This window comes from Lepisosteus oculatus, chromosome 1, assembly GCF_040954835.1.
Source record: "Lepisosteus oculatus isolate fLepOcu1 chromosome 1, fLepOcu1.hap2, whole genome shotgun sequence".
Lineage (NCBI taxonomy): Eukaryota > Metazoa > Chordata > Actinopteri > Semionotiformes > Lepisosteidae > Lepisosteus > Lepisosteus oculatus.
Window position 1 is genome coordinate 26,843,612 of NC_090696.1, and position 16,475 is coordinate 26,860,086.

General features: G+C 38.2%; 1 protein-coding gene across 1 annotated transcript in view; it reads left to right on the top strand.

Annotated features, from left to right (window-relative positions):
• Positions 1 to 898: 898 nt before the first annotated feature.
• slc10a7 (solute carrier family 10 member 7) overlaps positions 899 to 16,475 on the top strand; it is a 132,017-nt gene continuing 116,440 nt past the window's right edge. The window contains exons 1-4 of the mRNA XM_006629494.3: positions 899 to 1,141; positions 3,489 to 3,571; positions 7,621 to 7,757; positions 10,732 to 10,807. Coding sequence (XP_006629557.2) covers positions 910 to 1,141; positions 3,489 to 3,571; positions 7,621 to 7,757; positions 10,732 to 10,807 — 528 coding nt within the window. The 5' untranslated portion in view covers positions 899 to 909. The remainder of the gene's footprint in view (positions 1,142 to 3,488; positions 3,572 to 7,620; positions 7,758 to 10,731; positions 10,808 to 16,475) is intronic.

The window sequence follows — 16,475 nt, forward strand, 5'->3', positions numbered from 1 at the left end:
AAAATTGACTTAGAAGGCGGGGTCGTTATCCAAGGAACACACTGATGTGAAGACAACAGTGCTCCTGATCTGTCATCTCAGTCACCAGGAGAAACTGTAGGGTGGGAGCTGAAGAAAGAGGATCACAAGTGCAAGCTCTCAATCTGGGGAGCTGGAGAACTAGACGAGAGGCTGAACTTCAAAATAGACTACAGGAAGCAGCTTCTTGAGGACATCAAGGCCAGATGAAAATTCACAAAAATACTGATTGCTGAGATGTGAAATCATTTGAACATTGTGCATTTAGGCATTTTTGAGAGATGTGACAGCTAGTATAATAATAGTAAGACGTTTTTTTACATGTTGTGAAAAATATTTAATGTACACCAATTTTTCTGCGCCAGCCTATATTGCATTGAATAAGGGTCTTAATCTTATATTAGGCATTGAATAAAACAAACAACTGTATTTGTGTGCATCTAGCTTAAAAGCTATATTTTTTTGGTCAGCGAAGTCTCGACTTTATTTATATTATCTATAAGTTATAGTTATCTTAGCAAATGTCAAGATGTTCTTTTAATTGGAAATAAAGGGTTTATATTTCTCTGCCAGCAGCCCAGTAAATGTCCTCACTGACAGCTCCAAAGACACGAGGTGGAGGCGGTGCCCTGTGCTTACACGTCACTAGCTCAAATAGAACCGTAATGCCACAAATATACGACTACTAAAATAGTTAAATAAATAAACTATAAACTAAAGGAAACAATTTAAAGCATTATCGAGTGTTCGGTTAAATACATGCAAATAAAAATTGAAAACGTGGAAATAAACATGAAAAATTCAGTTATCCATGAGGTGCACTACTTTGTATTCTTTGGAAACGAGATGCGCATTTTTTTGGCAAGATACATTAATAATGGCGACCTTCTAATGTGTAAGGAAATAAACCTGCAAAGCTTTCGGACGCTTCTTCTCTCACACTGTAGTCCAATCATATACCTGCAGTACAGCGGCACATACGAAGGTTTGCGCAGACCAAACGCAACATTTTTTAATGTGAAAATGGGCCTTTTTGAAAGGGTACGAAAGGAATGGTTTATCATAGGAATAGTGTTAGTGATCACCTTTGCAAAACTGGAGCCTTCTATTGGAGTGAAGGGAGGTAAGTGCTCTGTACCTGAGTAATACTTTTATGCTTCCGTTTCAAAATCCATAGATTCTATTTGAAAAAAAAAACTTAATTATTTCTTAGGCATTTTGACTCTTTTTCACCCATTTCTGATTGGCCACAGACTCACAATATTAAGTGCATTCCCTAAAAAGAGCATCTACATTCAAGAGTAGTTAGTAAGGTGAGGCTAACCGATACCTACATTCTTTTAAATTGCTTCTATAATGGTAAAATTAGGGTAGTTTGATGCGTGTTAAAGGATCATTAAGGAATTATGCATTTAAGAGCGTTGTCAAGGTACCTTCACGCGGTTCTTCAATGACTAGCCTTCTTCCCAATATCGTTCGTAAGGGTCAAGCACATTAGCTAGTGAATACTGTACAGTATGTAGCTAATGTCGTGGCTCGTCTTTTTTATATGAATCATCAAACTATAAATATTTCCTGTATAAAGCTTAAGAAGCGTCTGAAGTACTCCTCGCTCTTGTGCAACAAATTAAGGAAACCATTTACAGTAGTTCAACGCCTGAAAAACTAAACATTTTCTGCATAATGCTTCTATTACCAACTAGGTAGTAGTGTGAGTGACACGTTGCAGTAACTAGGATACACTTCCGTGTTCTGCTGTATAAATGTCCCGTCCCAGGTGGTGCTGCAGTGAAAGCTACAGTACATTAACTCTCCATCATACTTCATCCCTCTCCTTAAATTATTTTCCACTTCACGGTGTTTTTTAAACAAGGCTCACACGAATCTATCCCGCGTGTTGTTTACCGCTAACTAGGAAAGCGTTGTGCCACTAACGCCAAGGCTAGTTTAGTTCTGTAATACAGTACTGATGCGTTTTTCAGTGCCAGTCCTGTATACAGTACTAAAAGTTTAAGATTTTGAGTCTGACAAGTTCCTAGACTGCTAATTCGCAATTAATCAGTCACTATTTTTACAAGTAGGGAAAAACGTCTGTCCTTAAATAAATTACGTTGTGGTAAAAAAAAATAAAAGTACGTACTGTATATAAATTAACTTTGTCACCAAATATACGGTTTTTCTGTAAGTTATCAGCCTTTTATTTGACCATTGTACCCTCTACAATGTTGAAGTTAGTCTTTGGAACATTGTTTTGTTAGCGGTAATGTATTTGTTATAGTGCAGGTTTTCAGTTTAATGATTTGGTTTTTGCAGAGAGGAGTGAGGAATACTGTACATGCACATTCCACCAGTCCATGTGTTGGGAGTAGCAGATTGCTTGGCTTTTTTTCCTACTACTCAGTCCTTTCGCCAAATAAATACCTTGTTTACCCAGAACAGTCACCTGTTGCTGTGCACTTTCATGTTTGCTTTAAAAATAGATGGTCAAACTGTCATCCTGGAGGGATTTGTGATGTGGGTGACGTATTCTTTTGTTTGTAATAAATATACAATGGGCGGCACAGTGGTGCAGTGGTTTGTATTCCTGCCTCGCAGCACAGGGGCCCTGGGTACAATTCTAGACCTGGGGTGCTGTCTGCGTGGAGTCTGTATGTTTTCTCTGTGTTTGTGTGGGCCTTCCCCAGGTGCCCTGGTTTCCTCCCATAGTCCAAAGACGTACTCCAGGTCCCTGGTGTGAATGTGTGCATGTTTGTGTCTGTGTGTGCCCTGCTATGGACTGGAAATCCTGTCCAGGATGTATCCTATCTTGGCCCTGTTCCTTGGAATAGGCTTTGGATCCTCCTTGACCCTGTATCGGGTTAGGAAGTGTAAAGTGGTTAGAAAACGATTAGATGGATATATGAAGTTCTAATGAAGGTACAGTATACGAAGCTCAAGTAGGTACTGTAGCTGCATCAGCATGTGTAGGCTGCTAAGGAACAGGTAAAGGTTTATTGAAAAGAAAAAAGATACAGCGTTTTGGCAGTGGAGCCTTCTTCAAGTGTCAAATGGAGACATAATTAGAAATAGAGGAACATACTGTATGTAGAACCAGGCTTTACAATGTTTGTGGGGTTTCCTTTGTTTTGTGCTTGAAGAGTGGACTTCAAAGACAGTAATTGAAAGGAGATCCATACAATAAAATCTCTGTCGTTTTTTTGTTTTATATTCAAAGTGGCTACCTGACTGAGAAGAAATAAAACTTGTTAATCGAACCCAACGTCTTAAGGGATTTGATCATCACACTTCCATCATTATAACTCATATCCCATTTTTATTGAACAGAGCTTAATTTTTTATATACTGTAAGTTTTCTTTTGAGGTACTGTATATAGACAACATATCATAATTCATTTAGTACCTGTTTTTTAATTCATTTGCAAAAAGCAAACTGAAACTGAATATTGGTTTTTCTTCTCCTGTGTTCACAGGTCCCTTGAAGCCAGAGATCACAATTACATATGTTGCTGTGACGCTCATCTTTTTCAACAGTGGATTGTCTTTAAAAACTGAGGTGATTGTTTCATTCTTAGAACACATAAGTGGTAATTTTAAGATCACAGCAAAACCTGGAATATATATACTGTATATACATTCATTAATTTGTTGTATCATTGTTTAATTTCCCTGATCAGAAGCTAATTTCAATAATTAAATTTCCTAAAGCACGCTGAAAGTGAAACCACTGTGGAGGAGGCAGTGTGGAGAAGTGATTAGGGCTCTAGACTAGTTGTAATCAGAAGGTTGCTGGTTCAAATCCAGAGTAGGGAAGTGCTGTTGTACTTTTGAAAAAGGTGCCTCACTCAGATCGGTTTACTAGAAATAAGCCCAGTGCTAGAAATGTAAGTTGCTTTTGATAAAGTGTCTGCCAAATACATTAATTAAATTCCAGGGAGAAAAGAGTAGTGTTCTGTTGTTTGACATAGCTTGTACTATACTCTTAATCTGGCAGCTTTACAAACTCCTGATTTTTCAGCAAGTTTGTCTAATGGATGTTTGTGGTTGAGTATGTGTGTTAGCTGCAGTTGAAGTGGAATACAGATTTAACAGCTTGGATTCTAGAAGAATAGATAATGAGGTTTATTGTATGCTCTTACACAGATAGATCATGCATATGTGGTATAATTTAGCTGAGAGCATTGACATTAGTTACAAATATTTGTAAAATAATCTGAAGACCAAATGTAGACAAGAATGCTAGCAAACGAGCAGCATCTTATATCTCTTCTAGTATATACTGAGTATCAAAACACACTCATCTCTATTTACTGTATATATGTTTTTTTTATATATATGTATAATTTCATGTTTTTACTATACTATAGGTTTGATTAACTTATCACTTATTACCTACTATAATACACTTAAGTGACTTTGACTGTTGCATAAATGCCATTGATCTATAGCAAAGAAACTTGATTGGACACAAGTAATGAGGTGATTAAGTTGCTGAATGTCTAGTCTGACAATCTATCAAATATAAGACAAAAAAAACAGAAAGAAATCAATTTACCCTATTGAGAATAATTGATTTGCTTACCTAAAGATTAAATAATGCCTTAGTGCCAACAGTATATTGGAACAACACTTCAGGTGGAATTGTGAGCAGTGAAGCCAAGACCTCTTTAATGACGAGGGTTTGGGTAGACCACCCATGTGGTGTGTAAAGCACAACAGACCATTCAAAGTTTGATGGAGCTTCTCTTGTAGTGGAGCTACATGTTCTCTCTGTGTTTGTTTGTGCCTCCTCCTGGTGTCCTGGTTTCCTCCCAAAGTCCAAAGACATTGCTGGAGGGTTAATAGTCTTCAGGGAAAATAAGCCCCGCTGTGTGAGTGTGTGTGTCTGTGTCTGAGTATGATGTCCCATCGAGGGTCTACTCTGCCTTGTGCCCATTGCCTGCTGGGATAGGCTCCAGCTCTTCCGTGATCCTGATTTGGATAAAGTGGTGAGAAAATGGATGGATAGTGATTTGAGAACCTGTGTGCTTAACTAGGGACATCACAGTAAAGTCCATCTTCTGCTTCCTTAACCTTACATCTGTCAGCAACCTTTTGTCTCTTTCTGTCTGTTGTAGTCACTTCAGAGTTCCTAAAACATTGGAGCAGAAATCTACCAGTTTTTTTTTGCAGTGCTCCTATTTAGCGCCCATTCAACAAAGTGTTGGACTCCTGTGTGTATCCACACTCCTGTTGTTGTGTAACTGAACAGTACATAATTGTAAAGAACAAACACGTCAAACCCTTTACCAATTAGTTACACTGGAAGACAACTTTTGCCTTTTATCAGTCATGATGTAATATCATCACTGCATTTCTCATTACCTTTGACTGTCCTTTGTGATAATGTATCAGCTTGTCATCCATTGTCTAATAGTCGATGCTAATTTACCTCCTTTTCCTCTTTTCTTCAGCACTGCTTCTTCCACCTCCTTCTGATGGATCATGTCACTATCTGATCCTACAAATTAAAAAGCTCTCTGCTGTCACACTGTCATTTCTCACACTGTTCTGCTGATGAGTTGGGCGATTAAAGTTTGCTGCACTAAAAATATAATGATCATTTTTCTTTATTGAATTCACTGTTCTGAAAAAAAGTGTTAGTGAGAGCTTGGTAAGTGTGTGTAAAAACTTAGGTTTTGATAAAAGACCTTATTTTTAAAGAAGAATTAGATTCTTAATTATATTGTTCAACAAATCTTATCGCTGCCAGATGAACATGGATCTTTCCAAAATGTAGAATTTGTTTTCTTTGTGTTCCAAAGAGAAAGGATTTTTGATTCCCTTTTATAAAAGTAATGGTTTTTATTTGGTAAGCAATACAAATGTTTTATAAGCACATATCTAAAGAAACCTGGAATAGCATTACTCTTATATAATTTATCTGTGTAGCCTTAAGATAAGTGTTTTGTGTACTTTTAGTCTTTTTTGTAAAATGTATGTACTGTATGTTAAATTTTCTCTGCAGTAAGACTAAGAAACAGCTTTCACCTTCACCCAGGTAACATTGCAGACTTCGTGATTCCTCTGAGATGAAAGAAATCACCTCATCCTTCACTTTCCTGGAAGAGCAGGAGGGCTAGATTCTAGAATGAGTGATGTTATGCCTCATGTCATGACATCACTCATAGAATCAGTGATGTCATGCTTCTTGGTGCTGTTTTTGTTTGCACTCATGCAAGGACGTGCAGGTTTTGAAAGCCAGTCATTCAAAACTGAGCTTCACAATGTAAAACTGGAGTTGATATTTGGCTTAACCCGCTTGGCTGAGGGCTGACCTCCTGGCCATAGGACGAGGAGGCCAGGACCCCCACGCCGGGTGACCAAGGGGTCGCTGCAGAGGTGGAGCTGGGTGGAGGTGGGATGCACACGAGGGAGAGAGATATCGCGTTGGTATTTATAGCATTTAGTGGAGGAAGGATGAAGGGAGTGATTGCTGATTACTGACAGCTGGAAACGATTGAGCTTGGTTGTTGTCATCCCTCCCGAACTTTCGTTATATAAACTCCATTTAATAATTACGATGCAAAAGCACATGACATTTTTTAGCTGTTGCTGTAGCATAAAAACAAACTTTTAAATTTAGAAAAAATGAAGTATATGGATTTTGATATAGATTAAATATTTTTATCAAAGGTGCTTGAGGTGCTTTAACTTTCTGCAACCAATAAAATATAGAAACCAATATGCCCTGCTTAACAGAGAGAAATGTTTTCATGCCATCGATATGCCATCGATATGGCCTTTCAGGGTGTTCGCAGGATTTTATAATTTGGCAAGACCTTACAGTTCTTCAGCGACAGGCCATGGTGTAGGAGACCAGGAGTCAAGGCGCCTGGCCAAGATCATGCTCCATCTTCCTGCTTGTTTTCACACTGCCAGCTCCGATGGCGATCAGACCATCTCGTCTGTTCAATGAAACGTCAGTTCACCTCTGACCGAAAAGAGGTCTTTTCTGCTCATAACTTTGTAAATGTTCTGCTGTTGAAAGGTTTTTTTTTTCCTATTAGTATATTATGTTGGAAAGAATTCTGGGTTATTTGTCTTAGAGGACAATCTGCCACCCATGTATTGGTCACATTAGACAACATTAAATCCTCACTCAAACCCTTATGATTGTTTAAAGCAGCTTTCCTCAGTCTTTTCCATCCAAGAGCACACTTACATAATGCATATATATAGAAAAAGTTTGTGGCACACTGCCCCATCATTAAAAACACACATACCAATAATATAAGTATTAATATTCTAAACGAAATATATTTTAATATTTAATATAAGTTTGCCTCAAAGAACATAGTCAACCTATCCTGGCAGGAGCTGATGATCTGAGAGAACGGCCACCCTCGGCCCTATGTTCTTGTGCACAAAAGGGTTTTTTAAAGTCTGATGGCCGTGGACAGTTGTCTGACTGCGACACAACACTAATATATAACCATGTAATTTGTTAATTTAAAAAAAAAACATGCAACTGTTTTTTCCAAAAACTCCATGGCACGCCCGATAAGGTGTGCGGAGAGACGCCGGTCTAAAGGAGGAAAGTAACGTGGCTTCTCTTTCTCACAGGAGCTGACGAGCGCTCTGATGCACGTGAGGCTTCACCTGTTTGTGCAGATCTTCACGCTGGTGTTTTTCCCTGCCGCAACATGGTTATTCCTGCAGTTCCTGGCATTTACCACCATCAACAAATGGCTGCTAATAGGGTAAGTTTGTTCTTAACTGACTTCATTTGAGTTCAGTACTGTTCATTGAATATAAACAAAATAAGCGTGATCTTGTCAATTAATCTGTTATCTAAATTGTGATGGGAGATCTCTTAATACAATATTTTAAAGGAAAGGTTAGCATTTAGCGGTTCAGTCGTTGTCTTCTACACAGCAGTACCCTATTTTTATTGTGGTTTATGTGTAAAATAAAACAGCTGTGGCTTATACGATCTATGATACAGGCCATGAAGATGATTTTCTTTTTTTAATCTTCAGATATGATCTTCTTATTGTATCTCCCAGCCATAACTTTTAATTTGTCACAAGGCATATATTTTTTGTGTGAAACTTTACTGTCTCTGAAACACCAGTGTACAAAATATTGCTGTAATTTTTATTGTCTCAATTTCAGGAACATGGTGAATGTGGTCTTTAAATGTGTGGGAAAATATACCTTAAAGTCTGCTGTTCTCTAGCTTCAGCAGACAGACCATGTTTTAATGAAAGCCAATACACATTTAGGATATGTAGAAATATAAATAATTTTTTCATTACTTTTTTAATACGGCATTAAACGTTTTATACATTTTTTCACATATTTACAGTATATACAGTACAGTGCATGTTCCTAAGGCAGTACTTTACTGCAATCCATATTGCAGTAAAACATTGATTTTTCTCAATCCATGGATGTATGTAAGGTTTGGGAAATTTGTGTTTTATTTTTAAAAAGATGCACCTATTATAATAGAAGGAAATGCCATTCAGTGACACAGAACAAACTTGCTACAGTCAAGAGCAGTGTCCTGTACTACGGTATGTAGTGTATTCATATGACAGGATACATAAGTTAATTCCTGTTTTTATCCTCAGTTTTATTTCTTTTGTGGCACTTGCTGTCATTCAGTTTATTTGTAAATCCAGACTTGTAGCACTAAGTCATGTTCATTTTCATCAGTGTTTGATCATTATTGTGACACTGCAGAGAAATTCTAATAATACAATCAGTTCTACACATCACTGGAAACCAACAGCAGCTCTTACAATCCTGGAATAATTAATTAAGTCTTCAGACAGGGATTTTTAGCTGCATACAAATCATTTACGCCTTATCCCCATAATTGTTAGTGTAATACTTGTCCTTGTCCAGGTTTTAATGCAGTGCTATACAGAAGTTAAATGCACCTTACCTAATACAGTTGTTCATACTGTATTGGTGAGTTTTGGTCATGTAAAATGGTTTGGTAAGGTGATTGTGAGATTCCAATAGTTTATGAATGGATAGAGACAGCAAATTAATGGGTTATTTTTCAGCCCCTTTTAATTATTAAATTGTAGCGATAAGTAAACTAAAACCACACACAAAATTGTTTTCAGAGTTTGGTAAGTGTAGGCACGAAACAACCACTGATTTTGAACCATACAGTTTTATGAATTTAGGATCATCAGCAGCTTTTTGGGGAATGTTTATTTTCTCAGACCTGTGTATTTGTTTTAAAACTTTGACTTTCCCACAGACAGAGAGGTCCTAGTGTATCTACTGGGCCCTGAGGCTGCTTAGTTCGACTTATTTTATAAAACATACATTTGTCAAGCTTAATAGAAAGTGTGTTTTTACTTGTCATTTCCATCTTGCATTTCTATGAAAGCCCTGTGTATGTATGTATTTATGTGAAATCTACATTTTCCAAGAAAGTGTTTACATAACTGGAATCACGTGTTCTCCTCTCTCTGCCCCGTGTTATAAAGACTTTTTTCATTCATTCTTCCTCGACACCTGGAACTGCAAGCCTCCATCAATGTCTCTCTTGTTTTATGTTTTACTTTTACCAAAATGCGGGATAAAATTTACCCCTGTTACCGTAGTCACCAGTGTGAAAGTGAAACATTCTAAATCTTTAGAACAACTAAATCTTAAAGACATTTCCAGTTAAGTAGGGACATGGAGATCCAAAGGCAAAGGCGTGTCACCTGCAGAACAGGCACAAAACAGAAGAACAGTGTATCTCATCTAGAAGAATCCTACCACTGACAAGCAGACTAACTGAGATTTAAACCTGCTGTCTGCACCCCACAATGATGAGCCCCTTTCCAACACTGGTTACAACACATATAGACAAGGGGAACTCTGGAACTGTCTCACTCATCCATATTGATGATGTGACTCATGATGGCAGCAACAGGATGAATTCTGAGGTTTATAGAGCCATTTCATCTGCTTATGTAAAACACATTTTCAGCAGCACTTCAGAGAAATTGCATGGATTAATCTCATGATTTCAAATACATATTGCCTGAACGTATAGCAGAAATAATGTTCCAACGCTTTTGGAGGGCACTGTACAATATACATTTACAAATATCCATAAATGTGCCATATTGTATGGTAGATTCAGTGTCTTAGATTGCATAAATCCTTGGTGTTTCATTAAAGTAATCCCAAAATCCCAAATATAAGAGCAAAGCCAACACAATCACAGAGCCTCTGGATAGGTGAGTTAAGGCATTTAATGTTGATGTACTCACTGGAGGAGAGGGGATAAGAGAAACAGGGAAGAATTTAATGGAACCCCTCAACATGTAAAACATGAAACATGTACAGTAAATATCATAATGAACATATCTACTGTGAGTTATACTGAAACTAAATGAGTCCACATTGATTTCAGTGAGCACCCTGAAGCCTGGTTTACACTGCAGAACTAAGATAGCAACGACTCTCTGGCCTCCCCCATGGCACTGCCAGTGGCTCAGCTCTGAGACGGATTCACTCATCTCAGTAACACTACTCCACACATCTTGAGGTTCAGAGAAAAAATATTGCTCTGCGTTTATATAGTCATGACTGGGGAGCTAGCCATGCTCTTCTCTTCCTTGTGTTTATTTCCATTTAGATGCTCAATCAATTCCTGATTGTTGCCACTCTGATATTTTTATCATTCTGTTCAGAGGTCTCTTCTTTAATCCTCAGATTACAGACTGTTGGCTGCATGCCTCCGCCTGTGTCATCTGCAGTTATTTTGACCAAAGCTGTTGGTGGAAATGAGGTAAGGCATCTTCAGAGGTTTGTGCTTTTTCCGAGGGTTTCCAAGTTTTAATGCAGTACTATCCTGAAGTTATTCATTTTCACAGTGCATGATGTTTGCATTTTGTTGGAAAAGCATGTTACAGAATTGTAAGAAACAACACCATTCATAGGTTAATTTCACTTTTGTGCATTTATTTTTGATAAGCGTCTTGACAAACTATTTTTAATTACAGAATATCGAAAACATTTCTGGTATCGCAGGAGCTTGGCTAATCTTAACTATTTGGTGTCTTTTAAAACACTACAGCTCTAAATCATTTATTTTCAAATGGGCTATCATTTATGAGACCTTCTAGTAAGGCTGTATAGAGATGTTCCTGAATAGCTTCCTTTAGGTCCTTTTCTTTACTGTTGTATTTCAAAGCGTACATATTTAATAGGCGCAGTTAGATGGCGTTGTGTATATTATCTTCTGCCAGTTTTATATTCAGGCCAATTCAGTTCTTTTTAAATTGCAGATTGTGGCAAATAGTAAGATAAAATTTTACCATTGATGTACAGCACACTTAAGTTTATCTGTTCACATGAGGAAATGCATAACCTTTACTGCAGTTTTTAATGGTAAGGAAGGGCCCCATGTGCTTTGTTTAAGACTATAGTGTTTCAGTTGGGCATTCTGCATACAACCAAACCCAGTGCAGCCTGCTAGAATGTTTCACATTGGTATATTTGGGTTCCCATTTTGAGGGAGAATTTAACCTTGTAGGCATTGCTGGTTGAAGTCTGGACTGTGACGTTCAGCATGTGACAAGCATCCAGAAAAGGCAATACACGACTAGACCAATGGTACTGGTCAGATCTGAACAGGGATTCCTTGGGCTTAAAGGAAGAGTAACACCTACACCGTTGCACAAATGTCTTAGACATCTTAGGCACAATCAGGATTTAGAATATACTATATGTTATGAGCATTGGTTTACTCAAATCCTCAGCTAGAATTTGCCGCAATTGTAACAGTTTAGACTGTTATTGCTATGCTGTAGCTTAGTTAGGTGGTGTGAAGAAACCAAGTTTATCCTTTAGCAATGTTTTAATAGGCAGCAATCAGAATCTTTATAATCCTAGATCGCAACAACCAAAGGTGAACTGTGTCGTTATGTAGTAGTTAATCAGTCATTTTTTACCAGTCAAATCGAATTGACTCATTTTCTGGTGTTCGTCATCATTAGCTTCATCTACTTACTGTACCTCCACATATCCATAAAGATAAAAAGCTTTTTGTTCTCCAAACTACAGATCTGTTAGGATTAACTGTCAGCTTCAAACAAAATGGCTAAAATTCCAGTAGATGATCACCACAGAATTGTTTCTGTCTAAAGAAGGAAGAGCGTTGAGTGAAAAGGGGAGAACAGAAACATCTGAGACTTTTGCACAGCAAGGTATGACTTTTCAGGCACACGGTAGCTTGTGGTGTTGTCACTGTGAGCCTCATCAATCTTTCAGACGAAGCCCACGCGGCGGTGGGCGCTGTGCGGCTCACAGTGTGAGACATGGTGGATGGTTCTGTCAGGGCACGTTGCCGTTCTCCAGTGAGGGTATGACATGGAGGTGAGTGTTGGCTAGTGCTTCAAAACTCGAAACTGGGGAGGTGTGAAATTTAAATTCAGAAAAAAAAGTTACCATACTCTCTTCAATGTCTCGCTTTTATCTGCCATTTGATCTGAAAATGAAAATCTTTTTCTTTTCTTCCGGAGTTGTGCGGTCTGAACCAGTGACATTGGTTATTCTGACGTAGTTTTGATGTTCATGAAGGCTTGCATTTGGTAATGTTACTAAAATCACGATATAAGACTAGCCAAAGCGGTCATTGGCTATTGTGTATTAACTAGCAATTCTTAACATATTGTAGGTATACCAAATTTGTGTGATATAGTTGAAATATTGTTACCATATTTGTTAACATTCAATTTCTGCTACCGATGGTTGTGACAGAATGACTTGGCTTCAGCATTGGCTTCATTTTTAGGGCAGTATTTACAAAGATGCGTCAATGAGACTAAATGTATTTTATGGTCAATAAATAATACAATTGTTCATTTTTAAGGTCCTTAGGATTTGCTACTATTTTGGTATCAAATGGTATCAAATGATGGAATTTACTTAAATTGAATTATTCATCAGTTTGCCATTCTGGTGGTAACAACAAACCCTGCTCCAGAAAACTGGTTTTGTTCAGTGCCTTTAAGTAGAAGAAACAAGTACCGTTCATTGTTATTTACTATTCTCCTTCAGATCATTAATAATTCTAAAGTAAGAACATTCAGGAATTCATTATATAAAATGAGTACACGCATGGGCATACTGTAGGTTATGTAATGATGTTAAGAGTGATAAAAAATAGTCCATGAACTTTTATGTTTTTCTTAAAGTTTAATTTCTAGTTCTTCGTTTCAAACTATATTGACAGTATAAGCATGTAATTTGTGTTTCATAGATGTCCTTTACATAGTCACAAATATATGGTGGTAGCAAAGTATGTTCAAAACTGTGGGGAAAAAAAAGAAAAGAAAAACTTTGCAAATTACATCCGTTTTGAATAACAGCTGAGCACAATATAGGGTTGAGATGATCTGTACAAGTTCAGACACTGTCTGTAGGTCTGAGTGACCCTGGTAAGGAGGCAGTCAGGAAGCCTCCTTTCCTTCTTGTGATCACTAAGCTTACAGCAGCCATATCACCCTGCAACTCACAACTGACAACCCACTAAAGCTAAGCAGGTTTGAGCCTGGTAACTACCTGGATAGGAGACCTCCTGGGGCAAACTTGCTACTGGAAGAGGTGTTAGAGGAGCCAGTAGGAGGTGCTCTCCTTGTGGTCTGTGTGCGTCCTAATGCCCCAGTAGAGTGATGGGGACACTTTACCTTTAGATGGAAACATAAAACGAGATTTCCACTCTCTGTGGTCATTAAAAATCCCAGGGTGTTTCTTGTAAAGAGTAGGGGTGTAACCCCGGTGTCCTGGCCAAATTTCCCATCGGCTTTTACCAATCATGGCCTCCTAATAATCCCCATCTCTGAATTGGCTTCATCACTGTGTTCTCCTCCCCACTGAGAGCTGGTGTGTGGTGAGCGTACTGGCGCACTGGCTCAATATAAGTGTAATGAATTAATATTACAGAAAGGATATCCTGCTCTGCTGAACCAGGATCTGTGATGATTGGCTCTGATAGCTGTTTCTGACTCACCTTCCCTTGCAGACATCCCTCCCATCCACAGAGCCCCTTTACAACATGGTATAAAATTCATCTCGTTTATATACCTTATCTGCACATTTTATTTCCCCTGACATGGAATGTCTGTGTTCTTATTTCAGCAATCAATGTACTCTGAATGCTGTCTTCAGAAATGAATTCCAGAGATTGCAGGGTCTAATTGTTCTATCTTAAAAGGACCAAAGGTTGCCTTTGCTTTGGTTTGTCTCCTCTTTTGATCAGGTATCCATAAACTCGTTATAGAGTGTTTGTACAGTTTCAGAATGCGCAGGCTCCTCTGTGCTCCTGGCGGTCCCAGGAAAAGCTGGCACGGCAGCAGGCTGTTCCCTGACCCCGGCTCAGACGTCCTGCTCCTCCTGCTCTAGGGAGAGGGGAGGAGAGGGGAATGGAGCCAGGGACAGCCTCGCCACGAAGTTGCGTTGTGTCTACCGAGTGGTCCCTCTGGGAACCGACAAACATGCCACTTCTTCAGATCGTTATTAATTCCTGCTTTGCATTTTCACTGTATGTAATATTAATGGGTCACCGCAGCTTTGTACTCGAATATGGAAACACAAGAGAGGGGCTACACCTCAATCGATGCTGTGAATAATGTTCTTCTGATAGTACAATGCCTTTTGTCTGTGTGCTTAGACAGCATTCCTTTCTTAACCCTTTCAGCAGCCTGTAATTCACAGTCATTTAACCTCTCAAGAGCAGCAGAGTGTGGATCGTTATCATCTGTCAAACTGAGCAGGAAATGTTTTTGTAATTAAAATTAAGGGCATAGCCAAACCTGTTTAACTATTTAAGCCTTTCACAGACCATTTAAAGTTGGCAGTTTCAAAGGAATTAATGATTGTCTTCTTTTATTTACTACAATATGTCCTTTATTGTTTAAATGAAATTAACTACCTCTTTCTGTACATCCCAGTGCTATATTTGAATGCAGACATATTGTGGAGAAATGTTTCTTTGGAGAAATCAAAGAGGGCAATGGTACAAACAGTGTCTAGCCAGTTTCACGGGTCGTATTTATTTAGCTTTTAATTAAAATTGAGTGGATTATTTGCAGTGGTTGTAGTGGGAGGCATTAATCAGACTTCAATTTTAAGGCTATGGAGTGAACATACCAAGGTGTTTTATATGCTTATTGGAGGTTTTTTGTCAAGTTGAACATTTTTCCAATAATTAAGCACAATGTACTGAATTCCCAGTATCAGTATCGCCTTAGCTTCAAGACCCTGCCCGCCCTTATTGTCTTTTGTCCAAAAGTTTTAGCCTTTAATACAGCATAAGGCACTTTATTCCTAACCTTTGCACCAAGTTTCAAATTGGAGGACCTTGGGTTCTATGGTTAAACCAATACATAATAATAAATCATATGGCTGAAGCTCTTAAGATACCAAGACATTGATATAATTTTTTTAATTTGATGTCCATGTTATCTGAAGCCCAGACATAGTTATTGTTTTCTGTTTTCTTAATAATAACAACTACATAATGATGCTTGTGTTTAATAGCCTTTTATGAAGAATTTAGCGTGCAATTTAATGTTATAGGAACAAAACTACCTATTACCCATTTCAACGCACAGACTTGTAGTGTTTTATTATTACTTTTAAATTTCTTTAAGATTTACAGGGATGATGTAATGAATAATCATCAGGGAACAGCGTAACACTAAATAATAGTAAAGACAATAATCTGTTATGTATAGCATTTTTCATAAAAGTATCTCAAAGCTGTGTTCATAAAAAGTTTCACAATATTAGTGTATAACAATACAATCCCCAGTCCCACAGGGTGCGCATTCCAGCACAATTAGAATCTGGCCACTGTGCATATCGAGTGGGAGTGATCTGTGTGGTAGACTGGGGCCAGACCATGGGGCCAACACTCTGTCAATGGCAGGAGTTTAAGGGCCTCCAGACATTTAAAGAGCAGTGCACCTGATATAACAGAATTTGTTTTAAAAGGACAGAGATCATCCATAGGGTGTTGTGTAAGCCTAGTGCCAGAGACTGTTGCTAGATACACTGAGCATTTGCCTGAATGTGCTGCATTCGATACTGACACCGAAACAGACGGCTGTATGCGATTTTCAAGCCATAGGCTATACATCTCCCGGATACTCAGAACTTCCACTCTTATCAGCCGCCTCTTCCCCCCATATTAGTCGGTCCTAAAGAGGGTTTACTTATTTGTCAAAGAACAAGTCTGGATTTTGTATGAAATATAATGTAATCAGCATATAAGAAAGTATAATAGCAGTCAGTTCTCCGAGAAAGAAAGAAGGTCATGTCTGAATTTCTCCACACCAGACAAAGAGAGAAATGGCTGTTGGTAAATAATAACTTGAAAATTAAATATGTACTCTACCTTCACAGTGTACAGCACCTGAAACCCCCTCATGAATGGGGTTGGAGATAACTTA